General features: G+C 39.1%; 4 protein-coding genes and 2 pseudogenes across 7 annotated transcripts; 3 read left to right on the plus strand and 3 right to left on the minus strand.

Moving 5' to 3' along the window:
* Window positions 1-1,457: 1,457 nt before the first annotated feature.
* Window positions 1,458-4,650, minus strand: LOC111343599 (putative peptidyl-tRNA hydrolase). Of its 2 annotated transcripts, none has more exons than XM_088756790.1 (5): window positions 4,484-4,650; window positions 4,076-4,217; window positions 3,318-3,417; window positions 2,895-2,940; window positions 1,458-2,178 (listed from the first exon to the last, which is right to left on the minus strand). In XM_088756790.1, exons 1-5 carry the CDS (start codon window positions 4,631-4,633, stop codon window positions 2,014-2,016), a joined length of 603 nt encoding a protein of 200 aa, XP_088612916.1. In that variant the 5' UTR covers window positions 4,634-4,650; the 3' UTR covers window positions 1,458-2,013. The 2 variants fall into 2 exon arrangements, with proteins under 2 accessions (XP_088612916.1, XP_088612915.1); XM_088756789.1 differs by having other exon boundaries at window positions 4,004-4,217.
* A 52-nt stretch (window positions 4,651-4,702) lies between these two features.
* On the plus strand, window positions 4,703-7,655 carry LOC148733037 (DNL-type zinc finger protein-like; annotated as a pseudogene). The gene is made up of 2 exons (XR_015999905.1): window positions 4,703-5,082; window positions 5,872-7,655. The product of XR_015999905.1 is annotated as a DNL-type zinc finger protein-like (transcript).
* On the minus strand, window positions 7,113-9,562 carry LOC148733038 (sulfotransferase 1C2-like; annotated as a pseudogene). The gene is made up of 3 exons (XR_016000366.1): window positions 9,309-9,562; window positions 8,264-8,360; window positions 7,113-7,620 (listed from the first exon to the last, which is right to left on the minus strand). The product of XR_016000366.1 is annotated as a sulfotransferase 1C2-like (transcript).
* A 1,399-nt stretch (window positions 9,563-10,961) lies between these two features.
* Window positions 10,962-13,699, minus strand: LOC111343608 (sulfotransferase 1C2). The gene is given in 5 exon segments (XM_022950786.2): window positions 10,962-11,440; window positions 11,443-11,556; window positions 11,982-12,076; window positions 12,509-12,883; window positions 13,564-13,699. Coding segments are annotated over 5 exon segments (900 nt in total). The 3' UTR covers window positions 10,962-11,260.
* A 3,786-nt stretch (window positions 13,700-17,485) lies between these two features.
* Window positions 17,486-20,662, plus strand: LOC111343596 (uncharacterized). The gene is made up of 2 exons (XM_088757948.1): window positions 17,486-18,053; window positions 19,740-20,662. Exons 1-2 carry the CDS (start codon window positions 17,486-17,488, stop codon window positions 20,660-20,662), a joined length of 1,491 nt encoding a protein of 496 aa, XP_088614074.1.
* Window positions 20,663-21,106: 444 nt separating this feature from the next.
* LOC148733039 (uncharacterized) lies at window positions 21,107-21,649 on the plus strand. The gene has a single exon (XM_088757949.1). The coding sequence runs from the start codon at window positions 21,107-21,109 to the stop codon at window positions 21,647-21,649; it is 543 nt and encodes a 180-aa protein (XP_088614075.1).
* The last annotated feature ends 6,223 nt before the right edge of the window (window positions 21,650-27,872 follow it).

Raw genomic sequence — 27,872 nt, forward strand, 5'->3', positions numbered from 1 at the left:
ACAATTTCCTTTTCATAAAGATACCACCCGTGAGGCCGTTTCGATTTCTCAAATTGGACCACAATCAAAACGGCTTTGCTTAACGATGCGCTATTTAATTATCAATCGCAGTATTTCGATCCACGGTTAGCGAATGGATTCCGCCCTTGAAAGTATTTTCAAGAAATGTATATCATGGAAAGACTAACAGATCTCCTGGACATCTCCTGGATATTAGATCGCATTCAATTCGAAAAGGAGGCCTGTGTGATAACATCAAAGCAAACGGATTTTTTATACTTTTAAGTCCTTGAAATTTCTTTACTTTTTCCTTAGAATTGTCAATATATTTAAGTAGTTCCTTTTTAGTTCCTGGCAGGTCCACACCAGCCTTTGGGTTGCCACAAACCGACCTGCCTTAACAAAAATTATATGTATGTATGTATGTATGTATGCACGCCTTACCTGCTGGAAAAATTCGACACGTACAGTGTAGACCACATTTTGGTCACTGAATCGAAGAACAATAAACAGCTCTCACCTCACTTAGGTTGCTGGTTCAGAAAGGTTTCTTTCAATCTTGGATGGGGTTAATCGATTGCAAACTAGTACTGCGAGAACCCCTTTGTAACATGTGATTACATGGCAACTGTCAGACGCAATGTTTGAATTTCCTCAAGTGTTTTATAAGCTTCGCTTGAACTCCCACAAAACCCATTCATTTGTTGCTTTGTTATCTGTTGTTGTTATCTAATTTTTCAGAAAGCAATTTTGCTGTCCATGTTGCTAATTCATGCTAGTCTTTCAAGAGCCATTTACTTCTAAAATCAGTAATATTCTTCAAACTCTTAACCCCAAGCATCTATGAGTAAGCTCTAAGAGCACTGGCCTTTATTCCCAAAAAGAGAAATAGCGAGAAAAAGAAGAGGAAAAGAAACCTAGCCCAAATGTTTTCCCCCAAGATGGTATAAAACCCAGTGGAACAATTGTAACAAAATATTTGTCCTATGGTTTGGACTCAGGGAAGGTGAATAACTCCTTACCCCTTTACACCCCAATATCAGTATGCATATTCTCCATACTGTTCTAGGGCGTTTCCTAAGGCACTGATCTGGAGAATTTGTTTAGCAATCAAGATCTCATTTAGTTAATGATCATTTCCTCTACTCTCACAACTTAAAATGTTTGATTCAAGGGTGATATTGTAAGAAGAAATTAGATGCTAGTCACTCTTAGGGAGCCAATGGGTCAAGCTGAGTTTATGTCATGTAAAGGTCGAGTAACCCTGACCACACGTTGATGCCAGACAGAATCGTTTTTAGCATGACACTTACGTGTAACTATATTTAATGGCCATGAAATTATTCTAATCACACTACATGCCAGTCTTACAACAACCTGTTAAGCTCGGGGGTTCCGGTAAACGAGAATGTTGACTTACTGAAGTCCCAAAGGAAGAATAAACTTGTACATTTAAAAAAGGTACTCAGTGTTGAGTTTATTGCACAACTGCATGCAAATGTTACTTTAAATTAAATGTCCTAAATTTAACTAAACAACAAATAAAACCAAGCAATCTGTCACATAGAGAGTAATTAGATATTCAGCCTTAAAGTAAAATTAACATGTCTTGTTGCTCTTAAGTTCAATGCAATATTAATGATATCAGTATCACATGTAGCATTTAATTCTTTTTAAACTTTAAACAAGTGACGTAAATTTAGTCATCTGGGACTCAGTTACAACATCATCAACACTGCTAATGAAACATTTTTTTTTTGAGCTGACACCAGAGTTTTCCCTTGTGAATGAAAATTAGAGAAATATGGCAAATAATGTAAACCTTTTCTGGAATTGATTTTTTTGAAAGTTCTGATGGAAACTTGGCAGTGTTACATAGGAGCACTTTTATTCTATGTATTTTCATTCCCACAGGTGAGCTGTTAAAAAATAAATAAAGCATTGGATGCAACTAGATAATTACAGTAGAAGCAGTCTGCCTCCTCACTCCATTAATAAAAGTAGAACACTCCTCTATGATCTTAATAACTGAAGCTCCTTCATGAGGACCTCACAGCACTGTTCTATTGTCCTTTCCAAGACTGGTATCTCTGATGGATCAAAATTGCTCAAGACATATTCTGTCACATTATTTCTCTTGCTGGGTCTTCCTATCCCTACACGAACTCTCCTCAAGCTCTAAAATAAAGAAATGAATACATATATCTTATTAACCAAGCATGAAGGCCGTACTGGGAGAATATCAGCCCGAGGTCTTGACAGTACGGACCGAGCTGCGCTCGGTCCGTACAAAAAAGACAGAGGGCCGATATTCTTCCAGTACGGTCCCAAGCAAGCTTGGTTAATAAGAGATTTATTCTACGACTGAAGTTCAAAGGGACACAAGTGCGGTATCATTCGGGACCATTCGGGACAGTGCCCGGTCCAATACTTAGAGAATATTGGACCGGCAATAGAGCATATTGATTGGTTGATTTTAGTTATTGGCCCTCTGACTGCCTGAGTCGTGTAATAAATATCAAATAAGACACCACATAGATTATTCTCTTGAAATACATGTACAGTTATAATGCATCTAGTACAGTTATAATGCATCTAGTACACTGCTGCATAAAAGTCAGCCATGCCAAGGGTCTAGCACAGGGTTTTTGTAAAGATATGTAATGGCAAGTTTGAATGACTGCATATCTGAATAAAAAATCAGTTGGGCTATTGAAATTTAGCTAGACTGAGAATTTTATGTAGTATTCAAGGAATTCTCAGAAATCTGATGTCTAATTATGATGAAAGAACACTGTTTCTCTCTATTTCGACAGCTGAGCTTTCATCCTCTTTACTTCTTCTGGTGTCCACAATCACAACACAAAACAGAAATAAAATATGCAGTAACTCACATCAGAGTGAAGTGATGCAATTGCTGACCTTACTCCATTGTGACCCCTGCAAAAAATGTTACAGATTTGTAAACTGAAATTTCTGCACGCAAATGAACAGAATTAAACTTCATGTAGCATTTTACATTGTCAAAACTGACATTTAGTGCAGAACTAAAAATTCCTATTTTTCATTCTAGATAAATTGCCATTCAGAGGTTGGGGTAACTAAAAATTTACAACATTTAAAATCTAGAAGATGAGAACAATGAAGCAACACTCCTGGTTGCTTCATGCTATAGAAACCATGATGTTACAAAAAACTCTAGACTAGCAGCTGACCACGTTGACCAGTTTGATAAGTAGCCTTACACTCTAAGTTCAGTTATATTAGTATTTAAATTAATTAGTATTGCAAGTAGTGCTTGGAATGTGGTAGCTCACCCAGCACTTCCTCCATGTTTTAAACTGTACTTCCCTAAAGGTCTGTCAAGGTCATCATGAACAAGAATAACATCAGATGGGTTCACATTATATATTGTGACTAAATAAGAAGGAACAGTTACATGAATCAAGTTTTTTTATATGTAAGTAAATATATCAGGTTTATAATTGTCCACATCCCACAGTTCCTTTTTTGAAGGTCATTACATTAAAAAGAGAAATTGATGTCTATCTCATTCTTTTGTCTGATCTTTCATTTCTGGCTGTCCTTCTGGCCTGACCTATAAGTTGGCAAAATTCTTCACACTTTTTTCAAAAACTCGTCTTCAAGTTGGCATAAGATAACTTCCTCCTTGTTTAATCAATCTCATAGAATAGGTTTAACCCTTGGATCCCTAAGAATGATAAGCATCTAATTTCTCCCCTGAATCACCCATTAAGGCTGCGAGAATAGAGGAAATGATCACCAACCAAGAAAGCTCTTGATTGTAAACAAATTCTCCTTGTCAGCACCTTAGGAAATGTATAGAGAACCGTATGGAGAATATAGTTTACATACTGATGTTAAAGTGGAAAGGGTCAAACTTACAGATATTACCACTTTTTTTTTCCTAAAACCACTAAAAAAAATTGTCACAAAACTGTTGTCGAAGATTAAAGAATATTTAATCTAATAGTTAGAATACCTGCTTTTGAAATACTCCTTCCATTAAGGTTCATTGCCACAGAGGGTTTCAATAATATAAGCTTTTGGTTACCCACTTTGGTTACTGCTAGGTAACCCAAAGATTGCTTATTGAAATGCCATGAAGTTCCCAAATACTTGGCAAGACAGTCAACTACAAGCATTCCAACACTATGGCGTGTGTCAGGAAGGGAATGATTACCCAAACCAACAACCTGTGCAAAAAAAAAAAGAAAAAAAAAAACCAAAAACAACTTCTCGTGGCAGGTTGAGGGTAGCTTATTTTTGCATGGAAATTAAACCCAATCAGGTGGTAATTAACAGCATAGAGCGGAAGAGAAAAGAAAGCTGGATAAAATTGGGGTGTATACATTTCCTGACACTTTCAGTACTCAAAGAGACTGAAGATACATATAGTATAGTTTCTCTGAAAACTTGTCATCTGACGCAACGGGTCACAACATAATCCGCAAAAATTTACCATCGAGCATAGTTTTCTAACATCAGACGCTTGAGCTTGCCTTGCATATAATTTGGAGATAATCTTCAACGACTTTGATCTGTTGAAGAGACTTAGTAGATTATATGGGGGCAGACGGAGTGCCTCTCTCAAGCACTCCGCCATCTTCATGTATATTAGACACAAGCCCGCGCTCGCACCAGCGGATATCAGTGAGGCATAAAATGCTGGTGATATAAGAACACTTAGGCATCAATTTAAATGGCGGCTAACTCATGTGCAAGGTCGCCTCGTGTTTTCCGACAAATATCTTGGAATCATTTAATAAGAAGAACTTTTGGTTTCATTAATTCTTTAAGTACATCTCCATCTACAAGAGCGCTGTACTCATGACGTAACCTCTGCAGTGAGGCGACGAAAAGCGGCTGTAAACCGCTGGGGTCGATTGATCAGAGTGAAAAGTTTCATCTGGTTTTCACGTGTAAAGTGTGTGAAACACGATCTCAGAAGCTTATCAGTAAGCAGGCCTATTCCAAAGGAGTAGTTATAGTCAAATGTCCTGGTTGTAACAATAATCATCTAATAGCCGACAACTTGGAATGGTTTTACAATGATAACAGGTAACTTTGCTTTTCATCTTTTGAGCTTGATCGAGCTCAGCTCTGAAATAGAGAACTGAACTCTTGTGAACTCAAACACCGACCCTTGGGTGAAAGTTCTCATTCCCTTCAGATGCATTTCTGCTATTTAATTTTTATATAAAGTTTAGTAGAGGGTTAATTTTGATGACTATCGATGTATGAACAGTTTTATAATGAGTACATTATAAATGCATTATTTTATAATGAGTACATTACAGGCCGGGTATTCTGCAATTGCTCCTGGACCCCATCCAAGTCACTTTTGATAATATAGTGACAACCTCTTAACTGTGATCTTGCCATTTTTTTAATCCCTACTTAAAAGAATTTTCTTACCTCTACAAATCCTTAAAAAGGTGCAAGCCCTTTCTAGCAACTCTGAAAATTCAATCCCATTATAATCAATTCAGTCAAACAATGTGACTCCATTGAGTCCCAGAGCACTTCCCAATTAGCCTACCACTAGAAAGTACCCTCTTCCCCCCCCCTCCCCCATTCCACACTGTCCATGCACACTATATATTACCTTTGGTTAAATTATATCCAGCCATTTTGCCAAAGAAGATAATTCAGTTAGAAGGGATAAGAAATTCCTCCAAGTCAGAATATGTCAATCCTCTATGATAATGCAGTCTTTTCAAAACAGCAAACACTTTACATGTAAATACCATGTGAGTTTATTGTAATTCAATCACAGTTGAAATCAAGCCTGAATGGTACATGTAGGGTTAGATTATTACTTAGAGCTTGTTGAATGATATTTTACAGAAATATTGAAGATATCTTGGCTGAAAAAGGGGAATCAGTCAAAAGGTTGACAGAGACTGATTCCTTGGAGTTTCTTGTAAAAGACTTGGCAAACAGAATTGAAAACAGAAAACCAAGAGAGGATAAGGATTAATTACTATTTTAAATTATAAACGTGCCCTACCACGTCACACAGGGGTTATGTCCCCTTCAGAAAGCATCATGACCAATGGCCAGTGCTTCATGTTTTATCAGAAGATGAAACAGATTTCAACTTGGGAGCTTTGGACTGGCAACAAATAGCTACAATTTGTTATTCAACTCCAACTGTTGATATGTGATCTAAATGACACATTTTATTAAGCCTTTGTAAAGAAGGCCTTTCGCGCTACTGGTACTATGAAGGTGCTAAGTGAGGGTGCTGATCATAGCACTTATATAATCTCCTTCATGAGAATAGGAGTACTGACTAAAAAACTGTGTTTGTGATAACTGTTCTTTGGCTTGACAAAACTCACATACAATACAGCATATGTACTGAATTCATTCCCATGGGATTTACAAGTACCTCCCATTTACACAAGATACTGTTAACATATGACCCACCTTCATAGGACAGTTTGGTAAACTCAATGTAATTTTTTTTAATTTTAGGAACCAATGACCTTCATTTGTACATGTACAAGATTGGTTTTCACTATTAAAGAATGTTATTTGTACATTCTTGAAATATTCAAGATGCTAAATATTTCCAATTTCCCATTAATTTTTTTTTGGTGAAAAGCTTGGCTGTATTCCCAATCATTCATCAAGAAAGTGTCTACCTGATTGAACAGCCACTAAACAACTTAAGTCTTAAAGCACTTATTTGCCATTTCCTGGACAATCCAAGTATGTTTGTATTTGCTTGGGTCTGATTTCAACGTTAAGCTGAAGTGAAAGTCATGTCAGTGAATATTTTACATGTATAAAGTACATTGTACCCGTGTTATTGCACCAGCCTTCCTCAAGAATTTTTGCAAGTCAATTTGGCTCCTGTTTTCCATACTTTACACTCTTGCCTCATATCAAAGTTGAATCTAGGTAAATTATCAGCCCAATGAAATTCCATGCATACCCACATGTTGGTGGCCAACATTTGCTGTTTTTCTGTGGAACTTTTTCTGGCTTTTAGAGTTGATAGACTGGAAGGGAATGTGCCACCAACTAGGGTAGGGAACTGGGGGTCTTGAGTCTAAACTGGCCCAACATTACACAATCTGTTATCACTAAAATTAAATTTAATATCAAAACAAAAATTTCCTCAGGCTCAGAAGAGACTAACATTTTTAATAATCTTCTCCAATAATTTTAGCCCATACTGATTATTTTATCATCAACACTCATACTTAGATTCCTGATGGGTGTGCATTGCGGCATCATTTCTATACCAAGCATGTTTGTTATAACGATTTGCGTTTCTGATGCCATTTCCAGGCTACTACAGGGACAGCAGTCCTCTTAATTTAGCTAGAGTCTCAATATCTCCAACTCTTTCACTGAAGATTTTATCAAACTTGTTCTGTTCTTCATTAAAGTAATCTTTCCATCCTCCTACTTGACCCTTTGTAATAAAGCTGTCTCCTTTTATTCCTTGAAATCAAGTAAAGTTGGTGTAATTCAAGCTCTTCATGGTGTTAAAGGACATTTGTCAGACAATGAGGTCACATGTTTTAGGAGAGATGTTTTCACCAATGAGCTTTGCAATCTTTCACCATCATCGGCAGGATCCTAAAAGAATAAAATTTTATAACATTTAACCATAACTGTGAATCTCAAAGAACTGTGAACACCGGAGTGTATTTCTGGAATTTCTCTGTGTTACTTTTCACAGGATGATGCGAATTAGTTTAGATTTTTATGTGCTTTGCTCCAATTCATCCAATGTGATTGGTCAAACTTAATAATGTTATACGTTGTTGTCTTAACATTTAGTAGGCTATCAAAACTCACTGGAGCCTTCCCTTGAATGAGATTATCTACAGTCCCCAACTTATTCTGATTGCGATGGTTTTCTAGCCCTTAGGGTCACTTTAATTCTGGTGGGTTTAGTTTCAAAATTAAACTGAAACATTTTTGCCTTGGGGAAATTCGGTGACTTTTCACTATAAAATGTTACAGTTGATTAGATATTAAAGAACCGTAAGAAGAAAAAGGTGCATGGTGACAAACAAAATCTTATTAGCCATACATGCAAATCCTTGGGAACTGTTAAAGACTCAAACTGTGTTCAAATTATCGTAAAATTTAACAATCTTACGGTTTTGTTTACACGAGTTCGCCTTCTGGACGTGTACGTCCGCAAATCGTACACAAAGCCTTTGAAAATAGCCCGATTAACACTCTCACAAAAACTAGGATTATGATTTCTCACCTTTATTCTGTCCTCATACATTAGAATCAATATGTTAGGGTCTTCCCTTTGCTACCACCAGCCTAACTGTCGTGATCAAACTGCAGGCCGTAGGTAACTGCAAAATAGTTAAGGCGAAGCCTTTCATTAAAATGGCCAATTTTGCTATTTATATTTCTTTCGTCAACGGCATACCTCATCATCATCATCATCATGTTTATTTGTTCAAGCAGGTTGAATTTATTGGCAACTGTATAAGCTGATGTGGACCTGCTGTTTTCCCACCCAACCCACCCCTGGGGAGGACATCCAGCACACGGTAATCTCGTGCGTGGGAAATTAACGTCTTTTACCCCTTACCCTTTAAGAGACGGGACCTCCGGCTTTACGTTCTATCCGAGAAGACGAAACAATGTGAGTGAAGTGTCTTGCTTAAGGACTCAACGTTAGGCCCCAGCCAGGACTTGAACCCGGGCCGTTTAACCCAGAGTCCAGCGCACTGACCACTGGACTACACCTCGGAAATATTTCATTCCCCGGCAGAGTTTGATTTATTTTAAGTATTATAAGTTGGTAGATGCTAAACCTGCGAGTTCACTAAGATATGTTACGTTCCGCTTGAGAGCTTTTTCCAGTCGAGGATCAGGTAATCAGACAACAGGAACTTCACTCCTTCGTTGTTGTTGGTTTTTTTGTTTTTTTTTTATTTAACTTTCATCCGCCTTTTTGGTCTTGAAAACTCGTAAAAGATTTCAGTTAGTCTTTGAGGTTGAATCAGTTGTCTCACTTGTAACTCCGAATTCTCAATGCTTCCTTGTAAAAATTTTATCTTTGTTTTGATCGAATTGTCGCTCTACTTCGTACGAATCAAACATGGCCGCCTCTCAAACTTGTCAGCTTTGCAGTTGGCAGTCTTGTCGTGTCTTTTTTCCAACCGCCATCTTACGTGAAGCTGTGCTAAGTCTACTAGCGCTATGTTTGCGACTTATGAAATCCATGCGGCACCTATTATGTGTCGCAATGACTTTTACTGCTATGAAGAATGGCTAAGTGGGGTTTTACTAACAGTATCCTGTGATAAAACGTTTGAAGGCCTCGTCCCAAGTGGGAATTTCTACTAAATAAGGTATGTTGCGGTGCTGATGATACATGGGCACAAACACATCTTTGCGATTGCACACAGCATAAAAGTATCGAGACTTGCTAGCTTCATCAAAGCCCTTAGGTACCAAGCAATAAGGAAGACGAGTTTTGAATTACACGAGGCTCAAGGAAGATGGCGAACATTTTTAAGGCGGACTCGGCATCAGTCACATGCATCCGCCTGATACGAAACCCAATTTTCCCGGGGAGGGGGGGGTGGGGGGAGGAAAGGTATTTCCCAACCAAATGCGGATGCACTAACCTTCGGGGATTTCAGGTAAAGTACAGTTTACCATGTATAATCAAATATACACGCTTGATTTCGAAAATAAAGAGGTTAACGAGATGCTTGAACACCCATTAATGAAGCAAGCATTCGCTTGTTTTACGGCTACCGTCAACAAAGTAAGGTGCGCTCCGGTGAAATCGTCATATGGGCGCTGTATCTAAAGTTTTTTGCACGATTAAAACAAACTTCTGCTTCTTTTATTCCGATCACGTCCAAATAAACGGTTACAACAACGGAGAGAGAAAACAGAATACATTAGTATATATATATGCTAATTCCTAAAAAAGAAAGTTTGAATAACAAACGGAAAAGAAACACCTGGACCAATCATAGATCAAATTAACTATTCCTGTGAAATATTTCAAATTTAAAATAACAACAGCAAACATAATATGCATAATAACAACAGTATATCAAAACTTTATATCGCTGTGAAGCTTTTAGTTAAAAATTCTGAAAATAGCAAATGTTTGGACTGTGTTTATTTTTGTAATGACGCTGACAAATGAATTTGAAATTTATTATGATTTTTAAAGACATAATTACTCATTTTCATTAAGAGAGGTGAAATTCGATAAAATCCAACGTTAGATATGTCTGCTATTTTCTTGTCTTATGTATGAGTGATCTCAAATGGCATCCGTCAGAACCTAGGGTATCGGGATACTAACGTGTTCATTCAAGCCAGCTCATCGAACTGCAGTGAAACCTCAGTTTGGAGACGATCGGTTTTTAAGGTGATGCTTCGACAAAACCCCGGAAGCGCACCAACTGAGTCCGTGGAACCTACTAAAAGCTTTCAAGTACGTGGTACGTTTAGGCAGCAAACTCGTACCTGATTAAATCGTTAGAGGATAACTAAATTTTCCTCTGGGACAAAGAGCTTTTGCCCAGAACTACGAAACCAATAAGAACTATTTGCAAGACTTCATTTTTCATCAATTGCAGTAGTATATAAACCTATTTGTTGATATATTCAAATTATTTCGTTACCCCCACCGACGCAGCCCCAAACAGTTTCTTTAGAAACTATCAGCCTTTATTACAACGAAAACTCCTCACAACGCCATCTCGTAACGCATCATTACACGAACATGACAATGAAGAGGCAGTACCCAGACTAATAGAGGCCCCCTCAGTATTTTTACAAATAACCGGGATTATAATCCATCAAACATTTTTGCTTTCACGTTATTGGCCTAAAAGCACCTCGTGATTGACCAGATAAAACAGGGCTTATTTATCACGCGTTGCAAAATTATTTGAAGAATAATAAACAGAAGAGCCTTTATCTGGCGCAAAAATATGCTCGTTTATTATCCAACTGTGCTTCGTAAAGTACAAATAACGCCCAAAACGAGTACAAATATTTGTTTATCAACCTCAAGTATCCTTTTGCGTACAACGGCGTTGATTTGGAAAGAAGTAGAATAATTCAATAACATGTGAATTCATTTTGTCCATTTACCTTTGCCATAAACGTCGTTGTTAAACTCTATAAAGTTACTTTTCAAAGGAAGTCAAAATTTAGTCCTGTTCCCCGTGTTTAATATTACAAATTGCGTTTTTGTTTAATTTCCGGGCTACTACAGTGACAACAGTTCTCTTAATTTAGCTTCAGTCTCACCAGCTCCTACCCTTTCGCTGAAAATTTTATCAAACAACTCATTCTGTTCTTCAGTAAAGTAATCTTTCCATCCTCCTACTCGTCCCTTTCTGATAAAACCGTCCCCTTTCATTCCTTCAAACCAAGCAAAATTGGTGTGTAATTAGAGCTCTTCATGGCGTCGAAGGACGTTTGTCGGACAATGAGGTCACGTGTTTCAAGAGAAATCTCTTTACCAATGAATTTTGCTATCTTTTGAACAGCATCTTCTGGATCCTAAATAAATAAAATTTCATAAGTTTAAGAGCAGAATTTATTTACTTTCGATAACAAAAATTAAAGAAACGCAGGGAAAAAAGCCACATGATTACAACCCGACTCAGTTTCATCTGGCATTAAAATCATTTAGAACTGTCACGCCTCCAGGCTAAAATCTTGCAAAATTAACCACCTTACGATTTTCTACAGGCTCGTTATTCGTCTGGTACCTGCTTGCTACGAAAGCTATCCTTTTTAAAGATTGATGAATTCACGAAAAAGAGCCATGCACGAGGTCTTTGGAGGTAGATCGCCGCAGTAGCAAATTTTAAAAACCTGAAATTGTAAGAGGGTTAAAAAATTGTCGGAGCGAAATGTAGGATTCCATGATAAAATGAATACTTGGGCTTCAAGATCCATGAATAGTTTAAAATGTTTTTTACCTTTATTCTTTCCTCGTATGTAAGAAACAAAATGTTGGGATCGTCCCTTTGCTTCCACCAGCCTAACACGTGATCAAAATGCAAGCCAAATGCAGCTGTGCAATGGAAGGAAATAAAGAAAAGGCTTTTATTAGAATGCACAACTTTACATTTTTCTTTTCGTCGCCCTAGCGTCCTTTAAAACTTTTTCATTTCCTGAATTTGATTTGTTTTGAATTTCGAAAGATGATGGACGTGTTGTGAGGTAAATTGGAAGTTGTTATTTTGAGACTTTTTTAGTTAAGCTTTTTGTTTTGTCAAGCCTTGCCTTTTGCGTCTACGTATTGTTTTGGTACATTTATAGTTTTGATCTTTTATTTTTAGTGTGTGCTTGAACTTGGCTCGGTTCGCGGATTTCCTTATTACTGTGTTAGACATCTTACTCGCTTGTTATGGTAGAGAGTAATTAGTTTCATACGTGGTCATGTTTGGGTTGGTTAGATCCTAAAGCTGTTGTCATTGAACATGGTCAAATGGGTTATACTTACAATCTCCTGTAATAAGACGTTTGAAGGCCTCATCCCAAGTAGGAATTTCCACCAAATAGGGCATGTTGCGACGATGATTATATATAGACACAAACACATCTTTGGGATTGCGCATTACATAAATGTATCGAGGCTTGTTAGCTTCATCGAAGCCCATCGGTACCAAGCTATAAGGAAGATGAGTTTTAAATACACGAGGCTTAGGGAAGCTGGTAAACACTTTAACGGCGGACTTAGCATCCGTCACAGTATAGGGATAAGATTTAATGCCCAGAATCATCCCTTCTACAAAAGGCACTCGCTCATCCAATCGACGCTGGTCGATTTGACCGTCATGAAGAATTTGCCAGACAATTTCCTGAGTCCAAGTGGAACCTGGCATAAAAAAAAAAAAAAAACAAAAAAAAAAAAAAAAACAGAAACCTGCACAATTTCAGGGAATTTATAATTCTGCCATTTTCTAAGGGTTAGCACCACCACCTCTTTGATTGGAAGTGTATATTGGGGTAAAATAATTTCTATTTTTTAAAATCTTTTTTAGTATCACATAAATAGACCCCATTGTTTTCAAATTAAGCAAGTAATTAGTATTAAAACTGATTTTCAGCGACTCCACACATTGTAGAGTCAAAATTTTATCGTTTGTTGGAACATTATTCAACTAAATTCAAACTGAAGAATTGATGATAAATTCTTCTGAACGCAAAACTTACTACACTGCGCGCTAAACCGATACGAAAAGGTCGGCTTGCTGTATAGTTCATGTATTCCTGTCGTTACAGTTGTTTTTCTTGCTTTCATTTGTTGTTATTGTTGTTTGTTCTTAAAATCAAACGAGGCCTGATTACAATGTAAATATCTTCGTTTCTGTTGTAGATGTTGTTTTTGTTGTTGTGGTTGCTTTATGCAGGTCTTGCTGCCTTTACAAGCTCAGTGTAGTTAAAGTGAGGACGACAAACCTAGTGCTCAGTTTGAATAAGACACCCGAACAAATCATATATTGCGTTACAATGATTTTCACTTTAACAGAAAAGACCCCTGACGTTTAAACGAACCTGATCGTGGATAGGACGCAACAAAGATATCCTCTTTCCAAGCCGGCAATTTAGGAAGAACGTCCATCATTTCTTTCCTTACATCCTTTCCCAGATGAAATTCTTTTAAACCCAGCGGTTCTATCTGATCGCCCATGCCTCTTGGAGATAACTTTCAGAGATTATACGAGGTTAGAAGCACTCTGAAAATTCATTTGAAGAAGTTTACAACGTAGGCGATAATTTATAACAACACTAGTGTCCGAAACTATTAAAGTTGAGAAAGCCTAAAAAATAAGACATGCTCAAGGTAATGTGCAAATATTCTTGGAATCAAGATTATCCTTTTTTTTAATGTCAGAGATGAAATTCGTTAAAAGCCAAGCGTGACGTTCGCTAATGTCTTAGACTTTCTTGCCGTGCACGGTATAAATAATCTCAGTGGTATCCATTATCATCGAAGTGCTGTTGTAAACTTCATGAATTGTATTGCAATTGATTGATTTAATTGATTCCTCCTAAAATACAACAAAATGACTTCGTAGACACAACCTCGTCTTCGTCTTCGCTTCGAAAAAGGACTGATCAAAGTCTACTGTACATGCGATTATTGTAGTCAATGTTCACGTGTCAAATCACAGCCTGGAGAGAATCGATTTGATGGAATTCTTGGGCAAAGCACACACTAATCCGTTTTCAAACGAAAACAGAGCTGTTTTGCTCTGTTTTCAGAAAGATTTACGTCTACACTTATCGTTTTCGTATCGTTTCGTCCGCCACCCTACAAGGCCGTATCCGTTTTAAAAACCCTTTTATATCCTCAGTGCGCATGCTCGAATGAACTCGACGCATGCGCTATTCTTGATTCTTTGCTGTTGAGTGTTGTTGTGGTTTAGAATTCTTTGATATTTTCCTTCTAAACGATGCCAAGAACAGCTGGAAAGCAACCAAAACCTAAAACAGGCTGTTTCGGCACATGGACTGATGATGAAGTCGAGCTACTTCTGAAAGTCACAAACGAATACAAAGTGCAGAAAAGCACCGAGAGTGTAGATTGGGAGTCCGTCCAGTCGAAGTATGGCGACATCTTGGATATGTTTCAAGCAGAGTATCCTAGCAGCGAAAATGTGGCTGCTTTAGGAAAGGAATACCCTCATAAACCGGAGGATATAACTCAGGCTACACTATCCACGAAGCTAAAGGCAGTTCACACGAAGTTTAGACAAGCAGTCGACTCGGGAAGGAAGAGTGGACATGGCCGCGTCGTCTTGCTGTATTACGAGCTCTGACAAGAAATATGGGGCGGCTCGCCAGCGACAAATACGATAAGTTCCGGCTTAGAATCAAGTACATTAATTGATGATATTGACGTAGAAGGTGCTCCTGATACCCTTGCAACGGTGGACGTAAATGATAATGAAAGCGAAAGCCCAGAAGATGAAGAGGGAGCACAAGATGATGCAACTCCGACCAGTAGCACCATCAAGCATCGGCGGGAGCAACTTAATTCGAAGCTGAAGTGCTACAAACAAGAAGAGTTGAAGAGAAAACTCCCTGTAGATAACCAAATGCTAAGTATTACTCAGGAAGAATTCGAAATAAAGAAGAAACTGATCACTAGAATGGAAGAAGTTGATAAAGAAAACTTAAATCAGATTGGGAGGCTGCTGACCAATATGGGAAAGCTAACAGGCTCCATAGCAGAGGTGTTTGCTATGCTGAGACAGATAATGCTGAGCCCACCACAGCCACCCATGCATCCTCACTATCAGCCCCACCAGTCCTATCCTAATGTGGCACCGCTCCGAGAGTCTGGTAGCGACAACAGACAATTTTCGTATACACAGGCTCTATACTCCCAAGATAATCAACTTCCCTTTAATTGAACCCAAAATCTAAGTTCATTACCACCTCTTAAAATATTTACTACTATATTGTTGAGTATCAGTAATTTTAAATGATCCAATTTTACTGTCATGAAACAGTTTTGTGACCCATATTTATTCATATTGTTTATTCAGATAGGGTCTCAGTTAATAACCCCCAACCATCCCAAGAAAGTTTTTGTTGATACTGAAATATATAAAATATTGTGAAAGGGCCTATCCCTGTTTAAAAATATATCGATGGGTGGTTGAGCATTGAATAAAACTCATGTCAAAATATTTTTTCTTTCAGTTCTCTTTATTTGTTTAGTCTTTGATGACTATACATCTTTACAAAAAAAAAAAAAAAAGAAACACATTACCATAAGAAGAACCAAATCAAGAGAATTGCGTTTTTGATAAACTGTATACACAATTTCAATGGAGGTTGCATTCTGTGGTACCCCATGGGAGAGCCCTTTTCTGTAATCAGCAAATAGTGTCCTGTGCGGGAAATTTTTACAGTGTATGCACTACAAAATTACTTGCCCCATAAAGCACTATGGGCTATGAAACATGCATCCCAGATCACAAAAGTTCAACCTTTTCTGTTTGCAACAACAATTTTTAACTTCTTTCATTGCTTTGGGCCTAGGTTGAATAAATGGAAACCATGCTACAGTGTGCAAATGACAACAAAGCAACATGAACAAAAAGCTATTGATATTGTCGCTTGTGGCCAGAAACTCGTGAGTGCTAAAAATCGCTTCCCTACAAGCAGAGCTTTCTTTGAGTTGGTGTTTACACACATGGCAGAGTTACAACTCAACCACTTTAATGATCTATTATAGGAACACATTACCAACATTATTAAAGCCAGTCAATATTTGTAACACACTTCTGACGTGAGTGTAGGACTTTCATACAAATACTCAAAAGTCTCATCATGATATTGAGCTTTTGCATGACAGCAACACCCACTCTCATGACAGAAGTGTGTATCAAAAATTTTTAACCAAAGTGGGAGAGTGTGATTACGGCCAATAGTGTATTATAGGTAAATTTATAACGATCATAACATATTGCAGCTTCCTGTGTAATAGAGAAATGGTCAAGGATCAAAATACTTAGTTAGGACTCTCCTGACTCTTTTTCCCTCTGCCTCGTTGCTGTCTGTTATGGAATGTTTTGTATTTAGCGGTGGCTGGAAGTGTTTATCAAAGGCAATGGATGCCAAAACTTTGTTCTCTCCAATTTTCTCCTTTTTCACCTCACAAAAATTGTGAAGAACAAAGCAAGCATAGATCATATATGGAAGCTCGTCCAAGTTTCTGTCCATGGCTCTTTTTAAGACAGCCAAATCTTGCCTTTAGTCTACCAAAAGCACATTAGATCACCATCCTAGACTGACATAGAGTCATCTCGAAGTACTGTTCTTGGACTGTTGCTCCACCATTAGAATATTCTTTCATCACGTAGGGCATTATCGGGTAGGCAGGGTCTCCAAGTAGGAATGCTGGAATAGGGTCTTCATCAGGAGCTATAATCCGCTTGCATCGTAGTATGATGCCATCTCTGGAGATTTGGTTCAGTAGGGAATTTTGAAATACCCTGGCATCATGGACACTGCCTGGCCACTGAATTACAACATCAATAAAGCGATAATCATAGTTACAAGTAGCCTGAATGTTGAGACTGTAGCGCCCTTTTAATGAATAATGGTTGTTCAGAACAATGGCGGGCTATCGATGTTGTCTGATATTCTTGGCTTGGCTACTAATGACAATTGTCCTACACTCTTTAAAACCTAACCGTGGTTTCGGTAAGACGTCCTGCAGTATCACTGTGTCGACGAGTTTGGATATTAAGCAGTATCCAACGCGAAATTCTAGTCCGACTCGGAGGTTCCGACGTGAAGCACTTGTGCCGCCATCTTTGAAATGTATGGCCGCACTGAAATTTGCAAATATCACTGTCTGTGCAACTTACATGGTTCTGTTAAAGGAGATATACAGGAGAATCCAGGGCCGGTGACAGATGGTTGCGCTGTTTGAACTAAAAGATGTCGAAAGAATCAGATGACGATACAATGCGATTCATGTGACAAGTGGTTTCATGCTAAGTGTATCAGTATGAAGAGAACGAAATATGATGAACTTTGCGAACCTTCTCTGGCTTGGGAATGCATAACTTGTTTATCACCTGGCTTCGATACACCAGTCCGCAAGTCACATGAAACAATTAACACAGGAGTAAAAGAAGGAAAGCCCAGTGGAAGGATAAATAAAGATCTTCATGCAAATCTTAAGAAGAGAGGAATGAAATTTGCTCATGTAAATATTGCAACTTTGCGGGACACTACCGACGCCGAAGTACTAATGGAGAAAGAAGCATTGGATGTGTTTGCGGTGACAGAATCGCGTCTGGATTGTACATTGCTCGATAGTAAGATATGTCCTTTGGGTTATACGTGCTACACAAAAGATAGAAATCGAAATAGTGGTGGTTGCGCCGTTTTTGTAAGGAGCAAATGGCCAAGCAAGCGGAGAAGTGACTTAGAAACTGACTGTTTAGAAATGGTATGCGTAGAAATATGTCCAGAAAAGGCTAAGAACACGATATTTGCTGTGATGTATAAACCACCAAGTATGAATCAAGAGAAATTTATCTTAGACAGATAGTTTATTTGAAAAAAACATTGCAACCGAAGGTTGAATTACGTATTCATTTACAAATTTAAGAAATATATAAAAATGGTAACATACTTTTAAAATATTAAAAATTAGGTAACATAGATAGAGTCAGCTTCTATAAAGCGTGCGTAAATGATGAACGATTAAACTATCATGGCACCTGTTCGTACGAACCACAGGTAAATTGAAAGCGCGATTTTCCTTGATTCCACCCAAGATACATTCTTGGGTGGCAGGAGCTTATGCAGCTTGTGATTTGGTACAAGAACGTTAGAAAAGAGCTTGTTGGCGACATTCTCACGCCGCTCATGCAGCGAGATAAGCCCAGTACACGATAGCGCCTCGTCATATTCTTTATCAGGGAAAATTATATGTAATGCGCGCTTCTGGCATCTTTCTAAATCAACTGATAAATATTGAGGTAGGCTGCTGTGAAAGAGCGCGCATGCGTATTCCATAACAGATCTCATACAGTAAGATCCTTAAGGTCGGCACACACGAGGGGACTAGTCCCTGCGACTAGTCCGTGCGACTAGTCCCGGCGATAAGTCTTTGAAGGGTTTACACGAGGGGACCGGTAGCAGGGACTAGTCCCTTAAGGCGTTCACACGAGGGCACTCAATTGCACAAGAACATAGGAAAATTAAGAGGCAAATGATGTCTCTTAGTTTGGCGCGTCACACGAAAACAATTAAAATTTGGTAACTTTTCATTTTAGCACTATTAAACATCAACGCAAACGAACTACACTTATTCAGTCGGATTATTCATGCTTTTACGTGTTTCTTTTTTGTTTTTTTTATTTTGTTTTTAACAGACACAGAGTCAAATAGGGTAAAAAATTCTATTAAAACGGCTCCAAGGCATCTGTATATGTTTACAAAACTAGTAGTTTTTTATTCTTCAGTTGTAGAAATCTAGAAGTCAGGGAAAATTCATAGAAACTGCAATGTTTGCAAATACCGGAAGTCACGCATCATACTGACCCGTGATTGGCTTATTTACCGTTTAGTCGCAGGGACTGTTCGCACAAACAGTTCACACGAAGGGGCAAACATTTGTTTCATGCGACAAGTCCCTACGACTGGTCGCACGAATTCAAACCAGTTTGAATTCGTGCGACCAGTCGCAGGGATCAAATTTTGGTCCCTGCGACCACAGAAATGTGTAGTTCACACGAAGGGACTAGTCGCATGAAACTGGTCGCTGGGACTAGTCGCAGGGACTAGTCCCCTCGTGTGTGCCGACCTTTAGACTTAACCTGGGCACGCTTTAATTGGCGTAAGAAGTAAAGCCGCTTTTTGACTTTCTTTACTATCTCATCTACATGTGCGTTCCGTTGAGATCTTAGGCCTGGAACAGGAGTTTCTCGCTAAATTGGACGACGAAATGGTAAAGGATTTGATCATTATGGGAGATTTCAACGCGTTATTGCCCTGAAACCATGCAAATATACCATAAAATTAATGCAAACGACTCGTCTCCATGGTCTGAGTCAACTCGTCAAAAAGCCCACACGTACGCGTGACGGAATTCACAAGGACGACAATTGATCTTGTGTTTGTTAATAACACTCACCGTATTGTCTCGCATGGAGTCCAGGAATTCGGAGCAAGTGATCATTCTGTTACTTTCGTAGTAAAGAAAGCCGGAGTTTGCAAAGCTCACGTGGAAATCCGCGACGTAAGATCTTTTAAACACTGCGATAAAAACCATTTTCGAAAAGACGTTGCTAGCGTTCCCTGGAGTGTTATAGAGTCTTTTGACGATATTAATGATGCTGTAGTCGCCTGGAATAATCTTTTTGTTGATGTTGCAAATCAGCATGCTCCTTTAAAGATAATTAGAACAAAACATGCGTCTAAACCTTGGATCACTAATGATCTTAAAGAACTGATGGCTGAAAGACACTATGCATTAAGAGTTGCGAAGAGATATGGCAATCAGGAACAGTGGAATGAGTATCGTAGATTGAAAAACTTTACGAACAGAAAGATAAAATCAGCGGAGGCATTCCACTACAAAAATCTAATTGAGTCAGCTGAGAATCCTAAGGACATGTGGCGCTCGCTTAACTCCGTGATTGGTTCCAATAACCAGTGGGGCTCTCCTTTTCAAGTACATAACGGGAAACCTTTAGTATCGGAGCCAAAAAGCATAGCAACAAAATTCAACAAGTTTCTCGCTGCTATTGGCAGCAAAGTTGCTGTTCGATTGCGCTCTGTGAGTAAGGACGCATGGAAGAAGTATGAAACAGTGAAAGAAGCAAACGAGCAGAGTGATATCAAATCCATCTTGGACTTTCAACGGGTTGAACAGAACACTGTTCAAAGTATTTTGCATTCTTTGAAAGTTAATAAGGCAGCTGGACTTGACAGAATTCCAGCACGCGTAAGGCTGCTAAAAGATGCTGAGGCGGAGCTTGCTCCGTCAATCACCTATCTTGTGAACAGATCAATTAGCGATAGCATCCTCCCTGATCTGTGGAAATTTGCACGTGTTACTCGTTATATAAGTCTGATGATCAACTGCAAGTTGAGAACTATCGGCCTATCTCTGTAGTGCCACTATTGAGTAAAGTCGTCGAAAGAGTGGTGCATTCCCAATTGAATGCCCATCTGCATCAGCTAGATTTTCTGTATCAACACCAGTATGGCTTTAGGCGTGGGCATAGCACTGAAAAAGCTATCTCACAATTGAACAACTGGGTTCTTCAATCTATAGACAAAGGTTAAGTAACTGGTCTACTGTTTGTCGATAATTCCAAGGCGTTTGACTCTGAACCACAAAGTGCTACTACGCAAGCTCGAGAATTTAGGACTGTCTGAAAGATCTTTAAGATGGTTCAGATCATATCTTGCTCATAGACAGCAAAGTGTTTTGATAAACGGAGAATTATCACAGCCACATACCATCACACTTGGCGTGCCGCAAGGCAGCATTTTGGGTCCCTTGCTATTTAATCTGTACATTAATAGCCTGCCAAATGCTGTTAAAGAGACCCGGATGATTTTGTATGCAGATGATGCTGTTCTATTTTGTGACGCATCAACACGTCAAGAACTTCAAATTGCTCTGGAACGTGAATTCACTGAAATCAGTAACTGGTACACTGATAACAGGTTGACTATAAATGTCAAGAAGACCAAATTTATGCTGGCAGGCAGTAAAAGGATGCTATCCTTATTTGAAGACTTTGAGTTGCAACCAAATGGTACACAAATCGATCGCGTGCAGTCATTCAAATATCTGGGAGTGACAACGGATGCAAAATGGAACTGGAAGCTACATATAAGCAATTTGCTAAAGAAATTAGGTTATCGTCTTTCTTTGTTTAATCGCATATTTCATATGTTAGACAATAGAGCTCGCATAGCCTTCTACAATGGGCTAGTGCTGCCACACCTAGACTATGCCGACACAGTGTCGAGAGATCAACCCGGCCTAAAATCAGAAATGGAAAAATTGCAAAGTTTTCAGAACAAATTTGCGAAGAAAATTCAATTAGGCAAGATGTCTTCTTCAGAAGCTCTGAATTGTCTGAATTAGCTCCCTCTGGCTGGAAGACGTCTATTTCATCGTTGTACCACCGTAGAAAATGCAATCAAAGGAGACATTCCGCAACATTTTGAAAGTTTTAAATCGACATTGAGAAGTTCGCATGGCTACAACACTAGAAATGGCTACTTACCTAGATTGCCTAAACCTAAAACGGAATGCGGAAAGAGGGTGTCCTACTTTCGTTTTATAAATGACTGGATGTCCCTCCCAGTATTTTTAAGAAGGCCAATGCCATGCACAATTTTTAAGGAAAACCTTACAAGATTCTTAATGGATAAATACTTTAAATGATGGATAAGACTTTAGATATACGCCGTTGTAGATCTGTGACAATTGTATTTCTTATTTAAGCTTTTGATACTTTTTATTTCTAGGGAGGACCTCCCTGAAAACCACGTATTTACGCGACGGGCGCTTCCTCCTTAAAGATTGTTTATTATTATTATTATTATTATTATTATAATTATTACTATTATTATTATTATTATTATTATTATCATTATTATTCTGTTTATATATTCTGTACTGTTTGCCTTTGGCTGCGTAATTTCGACGTGGGTGCCGTCGATTGCCCCTCAGCACTGAGGAAAGCCATGGGCTAGGTGAAATCTTGCAACTAAGTCTTTTACATCCTGGTTAGCTCAATTGGGAGAGCGCCGGACTGCTGTGCGGGAGGTCGAGAGTTCAATACCGGCCGGACCAACACTCAGGGTCTTAAAATTAACTGAGAAGAATATGCTTCCTTTCTCAACATCAAGAAATGGTTAGATATTCTAGTCTTCTCGGATAGGGACGAATAAATGGAGGTCCCGTCTCCTGCAGGGTTAGGGGTAGGAGACGTTAATTTCCCACGCACGAGATTACTGTGTGATGGATGTCCTCCCCTGGGGTGGGATGGGTGGGAAAAGGTGAGGTCGTTACATGGACTAAAGCGGCTGCCAGAGGCGCCTGATAATGCTGACGTCCGATCTCAACCTTAGTTATTTATTGTAAGCGCATTGAGATTCTTAAATGCGTATTAAGAACGTTCATTATTATTATTATTATTATTCTGTAGAGGGCGAATGAATTTATTCTGGTCCAAAGTGAATAGCAATCGCTTTGCAAACCTCTCGTACTACTTTGGAAACAGACTGCCGTGAAATGCCAAAGGCATTCGCGGTCTTTCGAAAACGATCTTCGTCACTCAAGTAGTAAAGAGATATGGCAACTTTCTTTACCACGTCGATCGGGGACCTCATTCTTGTTTCCTCTCCCTCGACATACGGCCTCAGTTCGACAGCAAGAGCGTAAAGAGAGATCCTACTCATGCGGAAAGTTCCCCCCTCTCTTCCTCCACTACTTTTTTAGCGACAAAGTTGTCCCGCCATACTGAAGTTCGTCCAGGTCTTGTCCAAAACCTTCGAGGTTTTGGCGGGCTTCGAGGGAGTCGTTTTATTTTCGTTTTTCCCGAAGCTGACAAGGTCAGGACCCTTGAAATATCCGGCTTGTTCCCTTCTTGTGAAATTTAAGTGGCGCCTCAGCAGGGTTAAATGCGCATGCAAGAGCGTCAAAAGACTGGAAATCATTCCGATCAAGAGAGAAGCCACGTGGTAGCGTCTGTCCGCCATTTTGGATACTCACGCTCGAGTGGTCTCGCGCCCGATCGTGTCTATTTTGATGACGTCACCGTTTTCGGAGAGCATCGTTTTCTCAGTCCACACTAGAAAACAACGTTTTCAAAAAGTATCGTTTTCAAATCGCTCCACTCTGGAGAGCGTTTTCGAATGGCTCCGTCTTCGGTGATCATTTTCGGCGCTGTAGTGTAAACGATAGCCGTATCCGGAGCAAAACAGCTCCGTTTTCGTTTGAAAACGGATTAGTGTGGACGGGGCCTAAGTGGAACATACTCAACGCTTCACTCAAGTACGAAACGGCCACCCACTCATACATTATTAAATACATAGAGGATAACTAAATTTTCGTCTGTGATAAACAGCTTTTGCCCAATTTATTATGGAACAACTGCATTCTTAACCCAGGCGAATACCTGTGCAATTTCTTCAGAACTGTGCGAGCGTTCATTCAAAGAATCCTACCCAAGGGAGTCCATTTACCTCTCATTTCCCATGTTCGCAGTCGCCGGAATATTAAGGTTACTTCCCACCTTCGTAAGTGTCCTTCGGAAAAAAATTCGTACGCGCGCAAGTTTCAAGAAAACCCTAACAAACTATACATCAAAAGAAGGTTTAAGAAATGCAGTTTACGACAAAAGTATACTTTAGGCGATTTTTTCATCCAAGGAGTATCAGGAGCTGGTAAGACGTGAAAAAAGCAAGGGTCCTTCTATTGAGTTTATCGGGTATCGAATCCCGCAGCACGAGCAAAATGGGTGTACAGTCGTATTCACAAGGCATCAATCAACAAAAGTGTCTCAGGCTTTTCCGATATTCTGAATGGTTGTCTAGATATCCGCATCTCAAGTTAGAGTAGTGCTTTATACTAATGACGTCATGAAATTTTAGACCCCCCGCGTGACTCAGACAAACAAACTCCACTTCTTTGAGAGCTACAAGGGAAATGGCGGGTAGTTCGCTTATTCCCTTACAGTTCTGACCGAAGAAGACGGCGTTCCTGGCTCTAAATTTGAAAGAGAACCAGAAGAATACACTGTAGACCAGCTAAAACGGTGGTTAAAATGTAGGGCTTAAAATTTAACAGTAAACGAGAAGATCTTGTACAGACTGTGTGAGATGCGGGAATTATCACACCCTTGATCCGGCAATCGATCACGGAAAATGGTTTGCTGCCAAAGTTCTTCAAGAAAATTCTGATGTAAACAATGTAAAAAGGGGGTTGACAGGCCTACACGACTCCCCAGCGCGCGTTTAGAATAGCCTATTCAAAGTTTGGCCCTCACGAGTATGTCTTTGAGCGATCGCCCTCTTTTGTAAGATACGAGCGGCGGATTTTTGTATATTTCGCTCAATACTGGTTGTAATTCTATTAAATGCCAGTTCATGTAGTTAATGTTTATGCAGTTGTCATTGAATAATTTCTGTTTCTTTGACGCTGGATTTTCTCTTTCTTTCGGTGCTTTCCTCTTAGGAGCATGTGCTCAACTTACTTGCGCTGGTCTTAGATTTGCCTTCAGTGGATCGGGAAATTCGGCTGTTGGACCTTTTTCGCCGGGCCAGTGAAGAGCACAAATATAACTTAAGTGTTTCTTGTTATGTTTTTCTCCGTAAAAAAATCACGGGAACATGCCACTAGCCAACGCTTGCACTTTGCCATGTCTCGCGAAGGTTTTGGGAAAGGAATGAATACTTTCATCCCCGATTCCTTTCACTCTTTGAGTGATTTTAGCCATTTATCTGCATGTCTTGAGTCTGTCTTACACTCACCCCAACAACAGTGTTTGGTACCAACCATGCCGCTTCCTTTTAGAACGCCAAGTAATTTTTTGACGAAATTTTCCGTCGTTTTGTCTTAATTTTACAGCTCTCGCTCATACATTTCCTTAAGCTGGTCGCAATGTTTGTCTGAGTCTGTGCGGGGGGTCTCATAGGTTATCACGTAACAAAATCTATTTTTAGTAATAGTATAAAGCGCTATATGCGAAACGTGTTGCATAAATGGACACAACGTGAAAAATATTTCAAATATCAAAATTTCCTGACACACTTTCTTTCGTCATTATCCCTGAAATGTTTTGGCGAAATTTTACGAAAATCGGTCAAATCTACATACCCTATAAATTCGCTCAAAGTGGATGTATTCCTCTCAAAATCAAATGCGAGATTTTAGCTCCTATAGGTTTGCAGACAACTAGTGCCACGCCAAGAGATTATCTCGTCTCCTAAAACCGCAAACCAATGGGAAGACGGGACCTCCTGGCGTTAATGACGATGCATCAAGATTTTCCCGGGAAAAGTATCGCATAGCCGTCACGTTTTTTTATCTCGCTCTGTTGAACGTCGAGTAATGGGCAAAATTGGTAAAGAAAAAGCCCGCGGCAAGAAAGGTAAAGCTGGAGAAACTTCGGAAAAGCAAAAAAGTGAGTCGACAGACAGCTTAAGTAATACCCTTATCGCTGCAATGAGTTCCCTCGGGTAGATTTATTTATGATTTCATTTGATTTGAGGCGATTGCCTATGTTTCGTATCAAGACCGTACTTGCTTATTGAAAGAAAACTTCCTTTTTAATCTTAGGTACGACAAATGTAGATTTGATGGCGACTCCTTTGTTCGTAATTTGGATGCCAGCGTGGAGAGGAGTGCAAGAACTATTTTTTTTCCAACAAAATGGTGCCATTTCTCTATTCTTTGGGCCTCTTTATTTCTTTTTCTTTGCCCAGGGACTCCTCTCTAATTTTAATTTCTTTTTTTTTATCCACGAGAAAAGATTTTCCACTAGCAGAGAACTTTCGCGCGTGAATTTCGTCAGGTGCGCGTTTAAATAAAATATGCAAATAACATGAAATTGCTGCGAATATTCCCCCAGGGGGTTCGCCCATTTACCAGATTATGACACCCTCCCGATTTATTTACTTTTATTTGAAAATACGTTTTCCTAAATAAGTCAGTCGCTTTTTTTAAGATTTCAAAATTGTTCTTTTTGTAAACGTTAGGTAAAATGTCTAACTTAACTCTAGCCCAATTAAAGAAAAAACGAGTTTTTCGGCCTTTGAAGGTGGGAAGTAACCTCAAGTAACAAAAAATTGCGTGACGCTATCCAACATGGCGGCGAGTATAAAATTCCAGTTCCAAATCGGCCTATCCACGTTTTAAGTTTAGTTGTTTTCATATATTTCATAAACAAAGTGGTTCTGTCCTCGTGTACCGGTTCACAAGAGCCGTTACAAAAGACCGAACAATGCACAACAGCTAACCAGTGACTCCTAAACAAAGAAAGAACAATGGCAATTCCCTTGTGAACCGGTACACCAGGACAGAACCAACAAAGTCCATTCTGAATGGAAGAAATCGAACATTAGCTACAGCGAACAACACTGTAAATTGCTGTTTTAACAAATGTCACGATGTTTTTATTCAGGAGAACTAATTCGAAAGCCTTCCTTGTGCAACAGTTTGCCGTTAAAGTGATGGAAATATCCTGTATAACGAAGATTCTCTGGAAATATCTGAAAAACAAAAAACCATCATAATTTAAAAAACCTTGAAACAAACACAGGCTATATTTCACAGGCTATATATCATTCTGACGTTATGTGGTTGTGACATCTTCTTACAATGGAAGGGGTATCGAATATTCTTTGCGAGCATTTACGAGCACGCGAGCAGCATGTTTATTTTTACGAGCACGAGCAGTTGTCAAATTTTTCTTGCGAGCAGCGAGCACTTTAGAAATTACAGATGACGAGAAGCGAGCACTTCGAGTACTTCATAAATTTTCCGCTGGCTGGAATCTTTCGTTTATTAGTAGGATACGTCCTTTTGCGCCAAGTAATAGCTATTTATCTGGATGACACCTCCAAAACAGAACAATAAGTGCAAAGCTAGGGCGGTTCAACCAGTCTCAACATCTTAAACCAATTGTGCCCTGCTTGATGCCAAGGTACGTCAAGAAGCTTCACATGAGTCACTCGAGGTGGACGCTCAACGGAACTTCAAGAGCACTCAAGGAGATGTACTAGATCCAAAGCCCGCCATCTAAAGTTTTCCATCTCTTTCTAACCTGACGCTAAAATGGAAGGTGTGTTTTTTTTTTTGGGGGGGGGGGGGGGTTTACAGTTCTTAGGAAATGTAAATAACGTGATATTCCGTCTAACAAGCATTTCGGCCTTCGGTTTCGATGATCAGCAAACTGGTTTCCCGCTGATTGACTGCAAAAGATTCAAAGCAATGAAGTTTCATTTATTAGCCTTTATTTGGAGGTTTCTAGAATCTAACCAATTACAGCCTTAAAGATCTGACAAGCTTTAGTAGTAGCTCTGAAGGTCAAATTAAATAATACTGAATAGTGGTCAGTTTCTCTAGATTACTTTCTTTCTTCGCGGGTACCTTTCGAGAAGAATTCTTACATTTCGTGTTTCCGGGCGACATGGACACAGTTTCTAGACATGTCTCCTCGTTTGGCTAGGCCCTTAGCTTTTGATCAAAATAATTAAAGCAACATTTCATTTAAAAATTTCTTAGAGCTGGCGAAGCCCAAACGACCGAGGGTTGTTATTAGTACTGTTTTGTTTTATCGGGTTTCATATGCCACCGT

Source organism: Stylophora pistillata, chromosome 4 (genome assembly GCF_964205215.1).
Source record: "Stylophora pistillata chromosome 4, jaStyPist1.2, whole genome shotgun sequence".
NCBI classification, from domain to species: domain Eukaryota; kingdom Metazoa; phylum Cnidaria; class Anthozoa; order Scleractinia; family Pocilloporidae; genus Stylophora; species Stylophora pistillata.

Excerpts from the sequence above, each read along its gene's own strand:
- LOC111343599 (XM_088756789.1), bottom strand. The coding sequence starts at position 4,633 with ATGAAGATGGCGGAGTGCTTGAGAGAGGCACTCCGTCTGCCCCCATAT. Across the intron at positions 3,418-4,003 it reads AAGGAGTATTTCAAAAGCAG|TCACAATATATAATGTGAAC; the intron begins GTATTCTAACTA and ends CTTCTTATTTAG. Across the intron at positions 2,179-2,894 it reads TTGCATCACTTCACTCTGAT|AGCTTGAGGAGAGTTCGTGT; the intron begins GTGAGTTACTGC and ends TCTTTATTTTAG.
- LOC148733039 (XM_088757949.1), top strand. The coding sequence starts at position 21,107 with ATGATTTTGTATGCAGATGATGCTGTTCTATTTTGTGACGCATCAACA.
- LOC111343596 (XM_088757948.1), top strand. The coding sequence starts at position 17,486 with ATGACGATACAATGCGATTCATGTGACAAGTGGTTTCATGCTAAGTGT. Across the intron at positions 18,054-19,739 it reads TGTGATGTATAAACCACCAA|TAAAGAAAGCCGGAGTTTGC; the intron begins GTATGAATCAAG and ends TTACTTTCGTAG.